At 34.4% G+C, this 16,851-nt stretch overlaps 1 protein-coding gene and 1 long non-coding RNA gene across 7 annotated transcripts in view; one reads left to right on the top strand and one right to left on the bottom strand.

The window, feature by feature from the left end:
• LOC125670491 (serine palmitoyltransferase 2-like) overlaps positions 1 to 10,925 on the top strand; it is a 34,692-nt gene extending 23,767 nt beyond the window's left edge. For 2 of the 6 annotated variants that reach the window (XM_048905696.2, XM_048905694.2), the window contains exons 10-13: positions 691 to 826; positions 1,047 to 1,176; positions 8,219 to 8,317; positions 8,674 to 10,925. In XM_048905696.2, the coding sequence (XP_048761653.2) occupies positions 691 to 826; positions 1,047 to 1,176; positions 8,219 to 8,317; positions 8,674 to 8,688 (380 nt within the window). In that variant the 3' untranslated portion in view covers positions 8,689 to 10,925. Of the gene's footprint in view, positions 1 to 690; positions 827 to 1,046; positions 3,802 to 5,513; positions 6,247 to 8,218; positions 8,377 to 8,673 lie in introns of those variants that run through there. The other 4 variants (XM_048905695.2, XR_008802359.1, XM_048905697.2 and 1 more) reach the window with 4 other exon arrangements.
• Positions 5,298 to 7,066, bottom strand: LOC130054090 (uncharacterized). The gene is made up of 2 exons (XR_008802360.1): positions 6,860 to 7,066; positions 5,298 to 5,940 (listed from the first exon to the last, which is right to left on the bottom strand). It is a non-coding gene; the product is annotated as an uncharacterized LOC130054090 (long non-coding RNA).
• Positions 10,926 to 16,851: the final 5,926 nt, after the last annotated feature.

Raw genomic sequence — 16,851 nt, forward strand, 5'->3', positions numbered from 1 at the left:
CTCTCTCTCTCTATATATATATATATATATATATATATATATATATAATCCAGAAATAGGTATAGAAAAATCTACAAAAGTAGTAGTATGATAAATAAAAAAATTGAATAAATATAACAAAGCCGATAGAGTATACTCTATTGGTTTTGATTAATGAATATATATATATATATATATATATATATATAGTAAAATTGCAGGAAAGTCCATGGCATAGGTAATGAGTAGAAAAAATATATCCATAAAATACTAATCCAAAAACAGTACAATGCATTGTTATGACATTTTACGCGATACCTATAAGCATGATAAGTGTAGCATAAAAACATTAAGATGACCAACAACACGAACAATGAGTGCCCCTTCCTAAAACGAACTGGTTTACATAAGAGGGCTAAACGTTAGCACTATTAAAACTACACTAAATCTACAAATGTATTTACACTACAAATTAGATGTCTATTGTTTTTGCATTTGGGTGGAACAGTCCATTGGGCGATAGGACGTGTTCTAATTCGCTCACTAAGAAAACATTGATTAGCGAGCCATGTTTTTTTTTTTTTTTTTTTGTCTAAAACGGACTATATTTTTGTCTAAAACACAAAACCTGAAAAACTATTGACAGCTAGGGTATTCATTTCGTCTTTTTGTCATTTTGACTTTTCCAACATTTCTTATTGCTTCCTGTAGGCATCAAAAGGATTAACCAACTAAAATGGAATACACGATATTTCCGGAGGCGACTGCAAGAAATGGGCTTTATTGTTTATGGAAACAAAGATTCGCCTGTGATTCCCATGGTAACGTTCAATCCGGCCAAAGTTGTGTAAGTTTCCATGGATCATTAAAAGAAATCAGTATTTTACATATCTTGTTAATCATTTAGTAACTGTGCAATACTAGATTGGTTTTTAAGGTTAGCGAGATGTCTAGTATAAAATCTCTGATGATATATTGCTTGTAATTATGCCTATCTGAAGTCGCATTATTGCATTACATTTTTTCTAATAGAATATCTTGATAAGTTCAAATTTTTCTATGTGCAGGTACTTTTCTCGTTACTGTCTGGAGCAGGGTATTGGTGTTACTGTGGCGGCTTTTCCTGCCGTGCCCCTTGAGAAAAGTCGAATACGATTCTGTCTTTCCGCATCACATACTAAGGAAATGTTAGATAAGGTACGGGGGATTCTTCTTCTTTTTAGCTCACCTGGGCCAAAGGCTCAAGTGAGCTTTTCTGATCAAAATTTGTCCGTTGTCTGTCGTCGTGGTCGTCAGCGTTTTTTTCACATTTTCGACTTCTTCTCAAGAACCGCTGGGCCAATTTCAACCAAATTTGCCATAACGCATCCTTGGGTGAAGGGCTTTCACGTTTGTACAAATGAAGGGCCATGTCCCTTTGAAAGGGGAGATAATCACAAAAATGCAAAAATAGGGTGGGGTCATTTAAAAATCTTCTTCTCAAGAACCACTGGGCCAGAAAAGCTGAAATTTACATGAAAGCCTCATGACATAGTGCAGATTCAAGTTTGTTCAAATCATGGCCCCCGGGGGTTGGATGGGGCCACAATAGGTGATCAAAATTTTACATACTAATATATAGGATACATCTTTAAAAATCTTCTTCTCAAGAACCACTGAGCCAGAAGAGCTGATATTTACATGAAAGTTTCCTGACATAATGCAGATTGAAGTTTGTTCAAATCATGGCCCCCAGAGGTTGGATGGGGCCACAATAGGTGATCAAAGTTTTACATACAAATATATAAGGAAAATCTTTAAAAATCTTCTTCTCAAGAACCACTGAGCAAGAAAAGCTGATATTTACATGACAGCTTTCTGACATATTTCAAATTTCAGTTCGTTAAAATCATGGCCCCCAGGGGTAGGATGGGATCATAAGGGTGGGTCAAAGTTTTGCATACAAGTATATAGGGAAAATCTTTAAATATGAGCCAAGGTGACTCAGGTGAGCGATGTGGCCCTTGGGCCTCTTGTTATTTCCTGTAACGGAGATGGAGGGAATACACTAATGCAGAAGTGTGTGGGTGAATACGTAACACCGACATAAAATGTATCATGCTCGATATCATGTTTAAATATCTGTCAAAGTGCGTGGGGGGGGGGGGGGGGGGTCCGCTTTTGTTATTCTAATTCACATTTTGCATTTTGATTACAGTCAAGCGAACAATCAATTGATATTGAAATGCATTATAAAAAATTATTATTAATAAGCAAAACTGTAAGTGGTCTCTGGACCAATAACATGAACACGTGAAGATAAATCCTATAAAGAATACTAAAACACAGACGCCTGGACATACCAGGGGTGGGATCAGGTGTCTGAGAGGAGTAAGCATCCCCTGTTGGCTAGTCACACCCGCCGTGAGCCCTATATCTTGACCAGGTAAACGAAGTAATCGGTGGTCAAAATCAGTGTGTAAAGAACGGTCAAACAATTGGTATGAAACGCATCAGACAGCATTCAACCCAGTGATAGCTTGTATTGGCAAATTAGATCTTTATAGTGACCATAGAATTTGCGAAATGCTGACTTTAAATAAAAGTGTTAAATCAACTTATTGGTCAGTAGTTTGCCTCGATGTGATAGTTGATTATAGGCAGAACATGCTTTCGCGTAATGAATCAGTTGAGAGACATAAACAGCATATGCAGGTGATAATGGAATATTGTTACACAAATATGGGAAGATGGTGATGGAGAAGCTGAAGTCATCTCGTTTGTCATAAAATTGTGTCGTTAGTTTGCCGTTGACATCTATGTTCAATAAAGTATCCAAATATGAAGAAGATATGGAAGACTATATGGTGTCTTTTATTTCGAGTTCACTGCGATATATCAAATTGGTATATGAATGAAAATGAGTATTGTTGATAGATAAAAAGTAGTTGATATATCTAAATGTCGATTTGAAGGCCTTGGCCTTTATTTTCTCATGCAGAAGCGTTTGAATAAATTCTCCCACATAAATAATACAAAAACAGGTCAGCTAATAATGGAGCACAATTTGTACCCATAGATATTCCGACAGACTGTTGGAAGACCTGATCACTAAAGACAACATACCAGTACATACTGTAACTATTGTCAATGAGGAACTCCAGCATCTTTTTAATATCAACTTCAGAGTGTTTGTGCGTAGAATCAAAGTAATTTTTTGGATGACTGAGCACAAGATATGAAGATTTCTGTGTTCCATTTTTATTGAAGAAAAAGATGTCTATGATGACAAAAATGGTTGGTCTTTAATTTATCGTACGGAATGGCCATGTGAAGTTTTGAAAAGTACATTTTGATGCTGTTGATCTGGGAAAAGTTTTGTGATTTCAAAGAACATGACCCACAATATGCCATTTTTGGCCTACCAAATTTGGAAAAATTAAAGAACACTTTAGAATAAATCTAAGATTATATTTTTTATCCATAACATGAGTCAAGTTGTATTGCGCAATCGTTTCCTCACACCGGATGTTTAAAGCACTCAAGTAAATGCCCAAACCTACCGCAGTTTCACGTTTTCCGGGAAAATCGCATAAATTTGCCAACTTCAGTCTATAAATTCACATGGGCCGCATTACTCACGACTCAATTTTGTAAACTAAAATTAAAATGCAAAGTTAGATTAACACTTTCCATCAAAAAAATTAACTCGTAAGCAATGCGGCCATGTCGAAAAAAAAAAAATAATAATAACAAAAGTGTCGTCTGGAAACGTCAGATTCCAAGGAAGTCAATACATACATCTAACGCAGTTGATACGACTCAAAAAGAAACAGCAAAGAGGTGAGTTTTTATGTTGTTATATATTTTTTTAAATAAAAAATCAATATCTAAACGAGTAAATATGAGAGTCATGGCCTATGGTAAAAAGGTACAGGGGGCGGTGTTACACCTATCGTGTATGTTTGATTCCGAAGTCCGTTCCGATGGCTTTAAAAGTACCGATTTCCCTACCTTTTGTTACTTTAAAAATGATATTGTTCGAAACAGAATGAATGTTCGAATCAAACGTACAGTACAAAATTATACGGCCATACGGAATACCCTAGTTAGAATAATCTAACTGTGTCTCGGGACAGGCCCTCACCACAATCGGTGCCGTAGGACATTATCATTTTAACGATAGATTTCAATTACACAGGCCCAGCATGTACACATATATTACGCATGGAGATGTGCGATATATATTCAGACAGTATGATCTATCGTATGAATTTGTCCATTGGTTCTCACAATTTTTACAAATTTTGTACGTTTAATTACTATAGGCTACAGTTCAAAGTTTCTTATAAAATATGAAGTCTGTCAATTATAACTGTAAAGTTGTAGCAACGTGTTACATTAACAAATGTCCGAATATTACGGCAATGTCAAACACGGCTGTGAGCTCTATCTATTTTACATTTGTACTTGAGAATTTGAACGTACAATTTTCATACATCGAACGGAGAGAAAACAGTTTTTGTTTTGTTTTCAACTTCAACTATTTAAGTTCGTAAATTCATAAGTCCCTTGTATATAAGTGGAAAGAAACCTACAAAAACACACAGAAAGTTTGTTTTTAATGAAGTAGGTCGATTTAAATACATATCAAAATATATCTTGTTAAATAATATTTGACATAACTTGTGTTGAAATGTAAAGTATTCATTTAATTATATTTACTTTTTTTCAATTGAAGGGCAATAACTCTAAATGGAAAACATAGTTTACTAGTGGAGGATCCTAGTTTTTTTTTCCTTTCGTTTTGTTTTATATACACACACGAAAATCAAACGCTTTCATTGATTTTAGAATTTTTATTTTGTGCTATAGACACAATTGATATTGAAAAGATATGTTTTAAATGTTAGGAAAAAAAAACCCAATCTATAAAGGTGAAACGGCAAACCCCCACCCCCCCCGAAAATGTATTACAATACTACTGATAATTTTTCTATTATTTATATTATTTCATGTATGGAGATGTGCATGGTTTTTGCACCAGTTTTCTTTTTGGATTAGGAAAATGGTTTACTTTTTCCTTAAAAAAGGACTTTGGAAGGTTGGGAGATTTCAGGCTCTCATGGACTTAATTTCCGTGGAAACGAGGGGGTTATTTATATTCGGTCTTTCCTACCCCAGGATAGGAAAGACCGAATATAAATAACTTCCTCGTTTCCACAGAAATTTACATGGACTACATAATAGAAATAAATTAACCATGTAATATACATTGTTGTAAACCCCATACCCCCTCTATATTTCACACTGACATTAATCAACAAAACATTTGAAGATACACATTTTCAGTTTATTAGTGGGAAAAAAATAATTCCAAGTTTTTGAATACAATTTATTAATTGATTCACCAAGCATTAATTAACAAGTTAATTGATTTATAATTAGATTTTAGGAAAAATAACCTAGGCTAATGGGTTTTAACATGAAGATAAGATTTTCATCCAACCCAAATTGTATATTTTAATTACATGTATATGACATAAATATTTCAGATATGCCAAGGAGTGGTCCTTAATTCTTTCTCTGTTTCAACTGTCCATGGAGAGTAAAACCAAAACACAGATCCAGGATTTCAAAGAAATATAGGACAGTGATCACCACTCTGATAGGGAGGGCACCATCTGATCATGATTTTCTGTGCAATATATGCCAGAGTGTGTGTGTTGCTCCCATATTAAACAGAAGAATATCAAGTCGGTTAGGCAACAGATTCAAGACAGTCCAGCACCACCACCAGCAGTAGCAGTTCTTCCAATTAGTCCCCCTTCTGTATCACTCCCATCCCCATGTACATCAAGAGGGCACACTTCGTGCTGTATCTGCGAGTGACCAGGTCCAAAGTTAGTTGTAGTCCCAGTAGGAGTAAGGCATGAAATCTTAATTTCAAAAGAGGCCATCATTCGCTTCTGTACAAATCACCTACAACAAGACATAGAAGAACTTGAACCTATTGCTGACAACACCATGTTCAACAAAACAGGAGTGACATAATTAATCAAACAAGTTTTTGAGAGCTGAAGTTTTGAGAAAAGAGAAAATAAGGTTGGATTTTGACAACAGTGAAAGTCTAACAGTGAGCATCAGAATCTCCTGGGAACCCCTAAAGCTGCTTTTGAGGACTTGCTGACATATGTAAACCTGTAGAATATGGAAACTTGTGCTAGATAAAAGCTTTATAACCTTTCTACCAGTGATGTATTTGTTGACAATAAAAAGGGTATTTGATTTTAGCATAATAATTACTTATTATGAACTACTAGTATTATCATTATGATACTTAACTGGCAAATAACAAACAACAAACATGATTTGTAAATGTTATTTCCTGTATAGATCTACATGATACTTCTATTTTGGGAACATTATGAAAATAGGCCAATTTAGATTATTTCTCATTCTGTGGCATTTACAAGCATGTATACATTACATGTAAATGCAATATAATCCAAACAATTTAAAACTACAGTGCCTTAGGATATATTCCATTTCAAATATGTATCTAGATGTAATTCTATTCAAATCTATATTAATGCCTGGAAGATTTTTAGATCACAGCTCATGAATTACATTCTGTCAGTCAATAATGTATTGCACTGCCACAAGCATTTAAAATTGTTGGTTAAAAGACCTCAGTATCTTTACATGATTAATACGTATAGGAATATGCAATTATTGATCAAGATAAATACAGTAAAATTTATACAGTATCATTTCTCAAATCGTATTTTCAGAGTCAATAATATACTGACTCTGATCCCCTATATCGGTGTTGTGTTGTTATTATTCACGCTATGAAATCTACATGTACATGTAACAAAAAGGATCATTTGATACTTACTATTAGGTGTCTACAGTAATTTTCCTTTAATCAGGTTTCACAGCAAATGCTCGTTGACCGTGTAATTCCGAGTAAATTCGAATTGAACATGTTTTGACGAGACACGGTGTCAACTTATTTCGTTACCATTGATATCGATACTCGGTCGTTTTAATACCAAAAAAGAAAAAAAAAAAAAAAAAAAAAAAAAAAAACAACAACCAAAAAAAAAAAACAAAACCCCAAAACCATGGAATATGATATGAAACAGAATTGTTCCAATGATTCACTTCTTTCACCATGTAAATAGACTACATACTATATTTATTCTTCTTATTTCAGTATTTCAAAATTCAAGTAAAAATAATTTAAAAGTAAAGTTGAACAATCACGGCTTTGAACATCATTTCCAAAATATTTCTTATTTCTATTTCCCATATTTGGTCAAAATTGCTTATTATGATCATTGAATTAGCCATTCTAGCTATTTGAGTGCATATAACTTGATATATTCAGAGATTTATAGGTTCATGTACATTGTACATGGTCATTGCAGGTTTATTGTTGTGACGTGTATCCCGAAATGTTAATTTTTTAACATTAAATACCACAATATTCAACGTCATATTAACAAAAAAGTATAGAATATATGAAAAAAAGAAAAACATTTCTAGAAAGCCTATATCCAGAAGATTATTATATACGGAAATTATCAATATCCCAGGCTAGGCCATTTTTCATGGTTCGTGGGTCATGTTCTTTACTAAAAGTTCTTTGGAATTTTTGAGAATCCGCATTTCTTGCATGTGTTGTGGCACAATACGTCACAAAAATATTATACGTCAGGGGTAGTTAATATTTTTGTGAGGAATAAAGATAGGGGCTTGATAAGTGCACCGTGCTCTGGATCCTGCAATGTATCTCTGTAGGGACTTTGGTCCAGGATAGGTAAGGTAATTCATATTCATTCATTCCATTTACTGTGTTTAAAACTGAAACATAATTTTGAGGAATTTCGTCTTCGGAAAGAGAATTTGGAGTACAAGTTGGATTTAAAGCCAATTTCGTTTAAAATACAGTTGTAATAATGAGCCTTACAAAGACAATGCTGTTACAAGCTTTGTCAGCTGGAACCAATACATATTCCTCATGCAACTTATGTAATTCTTTTATCATTTTAACATTTTAATATCTATTCTTACAAGATGTCAAGTTCTTCATATTTAGTCCATCGTCTGGCGCTTCAACACTGTTCAATAGAGATATGAAGTTATCTCTGTTGCATTGAATGTGTGCGCAATTCATAACTGGTTTAAGATTGGCGTTGAAAGGGAAAAGTGGAAAGAAATCTATAATATTGATAATGATGATATTTTTCAGGTTTTAGAAATGACTGACGTGTTAGGAAACAAGCTAAGCTTGAAACTTTCACGAAAGGAACCAGCCAACTATGACGATTCAGACAACGAGAGTGATCAGGTCATGAATTATTGAGCGGAGGCGGATCCAGAAATTTTGAAGGGGGGTCGCGACCAAAGGTTGTACCTTTTCCATCCAAAGGGGGCGGTTTAAGACCCTAAAAAATAGCCATTTTGTTAAGAACTTTCAATGAAGACGTGCTTGTATAATTTCCCTCTAGATCCGCCTCTGGTGCGCTAGCTCATTGGTCTATTTTTAATATGCTAGCAGATTTGAATTTGATGATGAGAAGCAAATACCTCTATCATACATTAAAATTAAAACTTACTCATAGTGAACTTTCAGTCCAAATTTTATTCAACAGCTTTGATATTTCTGAAGCACAAAATTAATTGTTACCAATTCTCTTGTTTCAGGATGAAGAAAAGTAATGTTGAGTGGACTGCGATTTGTGAAATCTGTGAGCGTTGTTGAAAACGAAACTATGCACTCAAACTTGTATGTTCAGTATTAGATTGTGTGATAGAATGTCGGATTGCTCATTATAAGAAACGTGAAAAAAGACAATTTAGAAGGAAAATCATTGCCGAAATACTCAGTGAAATGGATCGCATGAATGTTGGATTAGACATTTTTAACTGCGCATTTGCTTTCATAAATACTCAGTTTCCACAGTCATGCCGATAATTTCTCAAGTATGTGTTTCTGTTAAAATCAGGTTGCTTGTGTATTTCTCTAGTCAGTTTGTATGCGGGGAAAAGCAGTACAACGAAGTGGCTAACAGACAATTTCTCTATATAACAAGCCAAAATTGTTGCATTTCTTGTACTTTGCTCATCACAGTCATTTGTGACATCTGAAAGCAAAACATACCTTTAAGTATCCATTATAAACTCCATCTGGTGTAAGCCTAGTTCCAATCAGCATGATGAATCGACAATACATAATTGAACATCCAACAATTTTTCAACGCTTAATCTACGACGGCTTCGCGTTAAAACAATGTAGACAATACAAAAATTTCCACATGGTAAACGTACAAACAAGGTTGGAATTGCTACGTCTTGACAAATTTACTGAAAGTTAAAACGATGCTGAAGTTCCATACAGTGTTGGATTATTATTGCTGTTTTAATTTTGAATCATGACCAATTTTTGTGACTTCCTTTTATAATTCTTTGAACAGTCAGAAAGATTTTTAATCAATGTGATATTTTTTACAGTGATGATTAGTTTTATGTTTATTTATACGGACGATTCTTGAAAAATAGTTGACCTTTTATTGTAAAGTTTTGCAATATTTAGTTATTTTAGAATACCAATAGTTTTAATATATATTATATGAACTGCATGGCTTGAACAATTGCACTATCATTTCAATTTTCAAAAGCGGCATACATTTCAAAGTTGAAATTTGCTGGGTAAAGATATCCCCTTAGTCAAGTATTTGTTTCATGTACGGGCATCTAATGCTTCGTTCTTGCACAGACAATCAGTTGGACATGGTCATTCCTTTATATTTTCCAAAGTTTTCTTCTGCAGGAGATATAAATTTTCAGCTCTGTATTTGTTAAATAATTTTCCATAACCTTTCAAAGTTTTCTTTACCGGTTAGATTGCGGATCAAGCCATGCAGTGAACAGTGGGAAATAAATATTTTGGGCATACGGAAAATCTCGGATTTTTATGTGTTCTTTATTGCATGAAGGATGTTGTTTGTTTTTTTTATTTAGAGTAATAACATCTATTTCAACAATTATGAGGAATTCATGGTAGTAAATTAAAGACAGATTTATCAAATAAGAAAAAGTTGGTGTACTAGTTTTTCAAATCATGAAAGAGTTATCTGCCCTTGTTTATATATGAAATGAATTTGCGTGACGATTTTATAGATTTCGGTAAATGCTGAAATACATTTTTGATCATTGGTAATGTATGCTTTATTCAGATATTTGTAATTTCATGTAATAACTTTACTAGAATTGAACCATATCGCAGCTTTACTAAGTCAACCCATTAACAATTAACTTTCTAATTATGTCAACCCATTAACAATTAACTTTACTAATTAAGTCAACACAGTAACAATTAACTTTACTAAGTCAACCTTGTAACAACTTTACAAAGTCAACTCAATAACATCTTTACTAAGTAAGCTCAAAAGAATTTGACATCTTGACCTGCCATACTTAACCACTGGTAAAAAAAAAAAAAAATTATGAATAAAATAGCTATAGTTCTATTGTCATGTTTCCAATGAATCTTGAACATCTTTAAACTTTCAAAAAAAAATCTGGCGTTTTTACTTACTTTGTATCTATATTCAAAGGATAAAAAAGTCTTGAGGAAAATCTTACCGTATGAAATTTTAAAATTAATACTCTTTCGGTGTTATACGTCACGCCCGGTATGTTTTGTTTTAGGAAATTCAAAGTATATTTAATTATTTGTCTACATTTTTTGTTTTATCTGTTTTTAGACTGAGAGTTTACGCATTGTATTTGGAAACTAATATACCACGTGATTTGAGAATTTTGAATTACTGTAGTTATTGGTTTGCTTTTGTAATTAACATTAAGGTTAATTGCAGGAAAGGTATGCGTGTTTTATATTCGATGTTTTGTGCTTTGGTGTCGCGCAAAAATTAAATAAAGTTTCGTTACCTGAATATATTTTAAACTCTTCAATAGTTTTTGCTTCTTGAATTCCGACTTGTATACAACCACTGGATCAGGAAACATTTATTGGCTTCTTCAGGGAACATAACAGGTTTAAATTGTTTAAATCGTGGACCTTTGGCTTGATTGGGTAACACAAGAGATTTTTTATACGCCAAGTCTCTGGACAGAATGTTTATGGTACAACGATGTTTGTAAGTCCGTCTGGACAGGATGTTTATGTTACAGCGATGTTTGTAAGTCCGTTCGGGTTTCCTGTCCACTTTCATTTCTTCGTCACATATCACACTGAATCTTGTTGTGTAGCTTCTTTGTGGGTTACTATAGATCTTATTGTAATTTTGATTCATTTCGACCCATTCATTTAATGTTATATGGAGAGTACATGATTTGTGCGTCAAACATGTCCCCTATTCATTTTGAGGTCACATCGTCAACTGGACATAGGAATATACGTCTGCTTGTTATATTGAAAACTCTTTGCATAACAGACATCAAACTTGGTACACTTGTACATTCTAAGGAGAAAATGACCCCATTGGTTTTTAGGTCAAAGGTCGAGTCAAACTGGACATAAGAAGATGCTGTCCGCTCAATATTTTGAGAACCCTTTGCTTGACAGACATCAAACTTGGTACACTGGTACATCCTAAGGAGTAAATGAACTATATTGATTTGAGGTCACTTGGTCAAAGATCAAGGGTCAAACGGAACATAGTAAGATATTGTCTGCTCAATATTTTGAGAACCCTTTGCTTGAAAGTCATCAAATTTGGTACACTGATACATCATAAGGAATAGATGACACCTATTAATTTTTATGTTCACATGGTCAAGGATCAAACTGGACATAGTAATATTTTGTCTCCTGTCAAGATTCATTTACTTGACTGACACCAAACTTGGTATACTGGGATTTCCTAGATGACCCTATTGATTCTTAGGCCACATGATCAAAAGGCAAAGGTTAATCCACTCTGCACATAGGAAGATATTGTCCGCTCAATATCTTGAATTGTTTTGGAACTACTATCAATTAAATGATTGATGTGTTTAACCCTTTTGGATCTTGCAACAATGGGGGAGGGAGCATATTTGTCTTACAAACATTTCTTGGGGTGTTTTGTTTGTTTTTAAGAAAAACATAGGTTTTTTTGGCCCACAGGGTAGTACATAGTATTGAAAATTCGAAAACCAATATTGCACATCTACAGGACACCACCTATCATATTCCAAAAGATTAATTTGTTACTGCTTAGAATAAAAGAGGAGTTTGAGGACGAAGAAAGAGTGACAGACAGATGGACCAGGGTAACAACAATGTTCCCAAACTGTCTGTAGAAAGTGTGGGTGTAATTAGTTAATATCTGCTTACAGTGTAGGATTATTCCTATGATAATATGCACCCTGGACATGGGAATGTACTGTCCGCTCAATATCTTGAGAACCCTTTGCTTGACAGACAACAAAGGTACACTGGTACATCCTAAGGAATAAATGACCTCTATTGATTTTGAGGTCACATGGTCAAAGTTCAAGGGTCAATCCACTCTAAACATGGAAAGATGTTGTCTGATCTGTATCTTGAACATCTTTAGCTTGACAGACATCAAACTTGGTACACTGATACATCATAAAGAGTAAATGACCCCTATTAATGTTGGTTTCACACGGTCAAACAGGACACAGTAATATATTGTCTTCTGTCAATAATTTGCTTGATTGACATCAAGCTTGGTGCACTGGTACATCCTAAGGAATGTACGACCCTATTGATTTTTAGGTTACATAGTCAAAGTCCAAGGATCAATTTAATCCACTATTGTCCTGTCAATATCTTGAATTGGTTTGGCACTACTATCAATTAAATTATGTAAGCGTATAAGCCTTTTCAATTTACTTTTAATTTGTCTATTTACCTTCTGTCACAGTTTTTTTTTTTTAGCAAAAACCTTAATTTATTCATTCCATCCAAAATAAAGTATATCGCAGCTTGATCATGGCTGATACCACCTACACTTAATTTGGCTGAAGAAAAACGCCCCACATTTAGAAGCTTATAACGGGCGTACTATGTACCATTTCTAGTACTCTTGTTTCAAACTCTATGGAATAAACATGTTTCATCATTTTGATTGAAAGGAGAATATCCTCATGGAGAGGAAGTTCAAGTTTAAACATCATATCCCTGGAACCATGGTTGAAGCACAATGGGGGTCTATTTTATAGAAAATAGATTTACGTAGAAATGTACAAGAAATATTGAAATATCACGGAATCTATCATTTCATTCTTATTTTTGATTGTACGTATCATTAATCATGAGTATATTGTTGGTATTTCAGAAGGTCCCGGGGAAGAATAGTACCATGTACTAATCGGGCTGCCTTCTCTAAATAAACTATTGATATCAGTATTATTATCATGCACATTACGTCACGCAGCGTGCCTGAACACCTACTCTGGGATACGAATAATTTATTGTATGAGTAATGTCCACTGGATAACGGGGATAAATATGTGATAAAGTTCTATACATAAGAGTTATTAGGGTTTTTATAATTTTACCGAGATTTAAGCTCAAATAAAAAAAATACTTATTTGAAACAGAAGACAGGAGGTGAATCTCCGTAATAGTCTATTAAACACCTAAATGAATTCCAAAGGTAAAGTTCATTCAATCAATGAAAGGTGAAGATAACTAACAGTGATCAATCTCATAACTCCTATAAGCAATACAAAATAGATAGTTGGGCAAACACGGACCCCTGGACACACCAGAGGTGGCATCAGGTGCCTGGGAGGAGTAATTAGCATCCCCTGTCGACCGGTCACACCCGCCGTGAGCCCTATAACTCGATCGGATAAACGGTCTAACAATCGGTATGAAACACGTCAGACAGCATTTGACCCAATGATAGATTGTATTGGCTAACTAGATCGTTATAACGACCATAGAATTTGCGAAATGCTGACTTTAATCGAGACTTTTGAAACCCCTGTACCATCAACTTGTTTGTCAGTAGCTTGCCTCGATTTAAAAGCTGACCATACGCAGAACAAGCTCTTGTGTATCGAATCAGTTGAGAGATATAAACACCATATACAGGTGATAATGGAATATTGCTACATAAATATGGAGAAGCTGAAATCATTCCGTTTGTCATAAAGTTAAGTTGTTAGTTTGTCGTTAATATCTACTTTCAATAAAACATCTAAGTATGAAGCAGAAGTGGACGACTCTGTGGTGTCCTTTATTTCGAGCTCACAGGGATATATCAAATCGACATATGAATGAAAGTTATTATTGTTAATAGACAAAACGTCATCGATATATCGAAATGTCGAATTGAAGGCCACAGCGAGATATTTTTTCTTCTCACGTATAAGTCTTTGAATAAATTTTGCTTCATGGAAATATAAAATCAGGTCAACTAACAAAGGAGCATACTTCGTGCCCATGGGAATTCCAACAGACTGTTGGAAGACCTGATCACCAATGACCACGAAGATATTGTCAATGAGGAACTCTAGCATATTTTTTATTTCAACTTCAGAGTACTTGTGCATGGAATCAGAGTGGTGTTTAACAAAATAATTTTTTGGATGACTGGTCACTAGATATGAATATTTGCGTTTTCCATTTTTGTTAAAGAAGCAACTTTCTATGATGTCTAAAAGTCTAGTCTTTGATTTATCGTGAGGAATGGTCGTGTAAAGTGTTTAAAAGTCATACGTTTTGATGTTGATTTGAGAAAAGCTTTGCGATTTCAAGTTTACTAAAAGTTCTTTAGAATTTTTTAGAATCCACATTTTATTAACACCACTTCTGGCATAAGTAGTCGCACTAACTGGATCCAGCAATGTATCTTTGTTTGCAAGGGTTTTTATGTAGTTTAGGAATTCAGTATAGGTACGGTAACTCATATTCATTCGACCCATAAAAGGGCCATTGACTGGGATATTAAATGTGTCTACAACTGAAGCATGGTTTCGAAAAATTTCATATTTTGAAAAGGCAGTTGGAGTATAAGTACGATTACCAAGAGGAATGACTGCCAAGTTCGTTTAGAATACAGCTGTAATCATGAGCCTTACAAACAGACCTTGTTGTTATAAGCTTTGTCGGCTGGAACCAAAACATATTCCTTGTGTAACCAATCTAATTCTTTTATCACTTCTGGTTTACTAAACACAGAAGGATAGATAGTACGTACTTTTGTTTTAATATGTCTAATGCGGAATTTTAATATTCCTCTTATACTTTTAATCCATTCTGACAATGTAACAAGTTTTTCTTTTTCATATTTAGCCCATCGTCTGGCATAATCTTCGATAGAATTCATAATAGAGATGAAGTTCTGTCGCCAATTGAAAGACCGAGGTTCTCTGTATTTAGGACCTTTTAGAATAAGTGATTTGAGGTCCTCATTTTCAGCTGTATCAACATCACCAGTAATGACATGTCCAGCTGGACTATATATCAACATCACCATAATGACATGTTCAGCTGGACTATATATCAACATCACCAGTAATGACATGTTCAGCTGGACTATATATCAACATCACCATAATGACATGTTCAGCTGGACTATATATCAACATCACCAGTAATGACATGTCCAGCTGGACTATATATCAACATCACCAGTAATGACATGTCCAGCTGGACTATATATCAACATCACCAGTAATGACATGTCCAGCTGGACTATATATCAACATCACCAGTAATGACATGTCCAGCTGGACTATATATCAACATCACCAGTAATGACATGTCCAGCTGGACTATATATCAACATCACCAGTAATGACATGTTCAGCTGGACTATATATCAACATCACCAGTAATGACATGTTCAGCTGGACTATATATCAACATCACCATAATGACATGTCTTGTTGACAGAAGATGAACAACACGAATACGTAGGTGGATTAAGTATAAGATGGTCTTTATCTAGGCACTGCAAATTTTGTTTATAATTAAAAAGTTTGGGTGCAATAGTAGAAGTATATTTGTAGGAAATACTGGGTGTAGACTTGAACTTGAGATAGAATACACGACTGAACTCTTTTATGACGAAGAATGTTGCTGATGTTGACGGCATCTATTCCTCTGTTTGTAAAGAGCCCATGACCCGTGGTGGTTTAAAGAGCCTGTGGTTGGCAACATCCATAATCACAGAGTTCAGTCTATATTCAGGTGTTGAAAAATCCAAGTATAAACTACTAGCTGTGGCTTCTTCAAATAACGTGTGTAAAACTCTCAATGGAACAGAGTATAGTATTTTACGAATATGATGTGGACCTAATTGTCTGTTGACATAAGGTAAAAGTGAATCAAACGTGACATCTTTTATACTTTGTCTTTTACATGAACGATGCCCATGACTGCGTGTCCGTCTTTGAGTATTGGAAAAGAGTCCCATCACATTCACGTTATTTCCCTGTGGAATAGTCAAATTTCCCACATCATATACATTATCATGGCATCCATATATATATGGAAATGCAGTACCTAGGGTCCTGATCCAGTGATCTTCTCGTTGTCTACAAAATTGGTACTTAATGTTGGATTGTGTGATGGTAATTATTATTTTTTTTTTTTTTTTTTTTTTTTTTTTTACAAAATCCTTACCTTCATGAACAAGATCAATGGTAGGCCAACTCCACCCCCCTGAAGTTGAGGATTTGATCTGCTATAATCTGCTGTAAATCTACTGCAGCCTTAGTGTACATGGGCGTCTAATGGTCGGATAAGGAACAAGTAAAATAAATAGTCAAGTTTAGATAATAAAAGTTTCCTGGTGCGTTCATATATATAATAGCGAAGTTTTCGGTATAGTTCCTTATATTTTGATTTTCACCTTTCTTCAGAGTATAGAAACGTAGGCCCTAATTGTATCC

The sequence above is a fragment of the Ostrea edulis genome, chromosome 4, assembly GCF_947568905.1.
Source record: "Ostrea edulis chromosome 4, xbOstEdul1.1, whole genome shotgun sequence".
In the NCBI taxonomy this organism is placed as follows: Eukaryota; Metazoa; Mollusca; class Bivalvia; order Ostreida; family Ostreidae; genus Ostrea; species Ostrea edulis.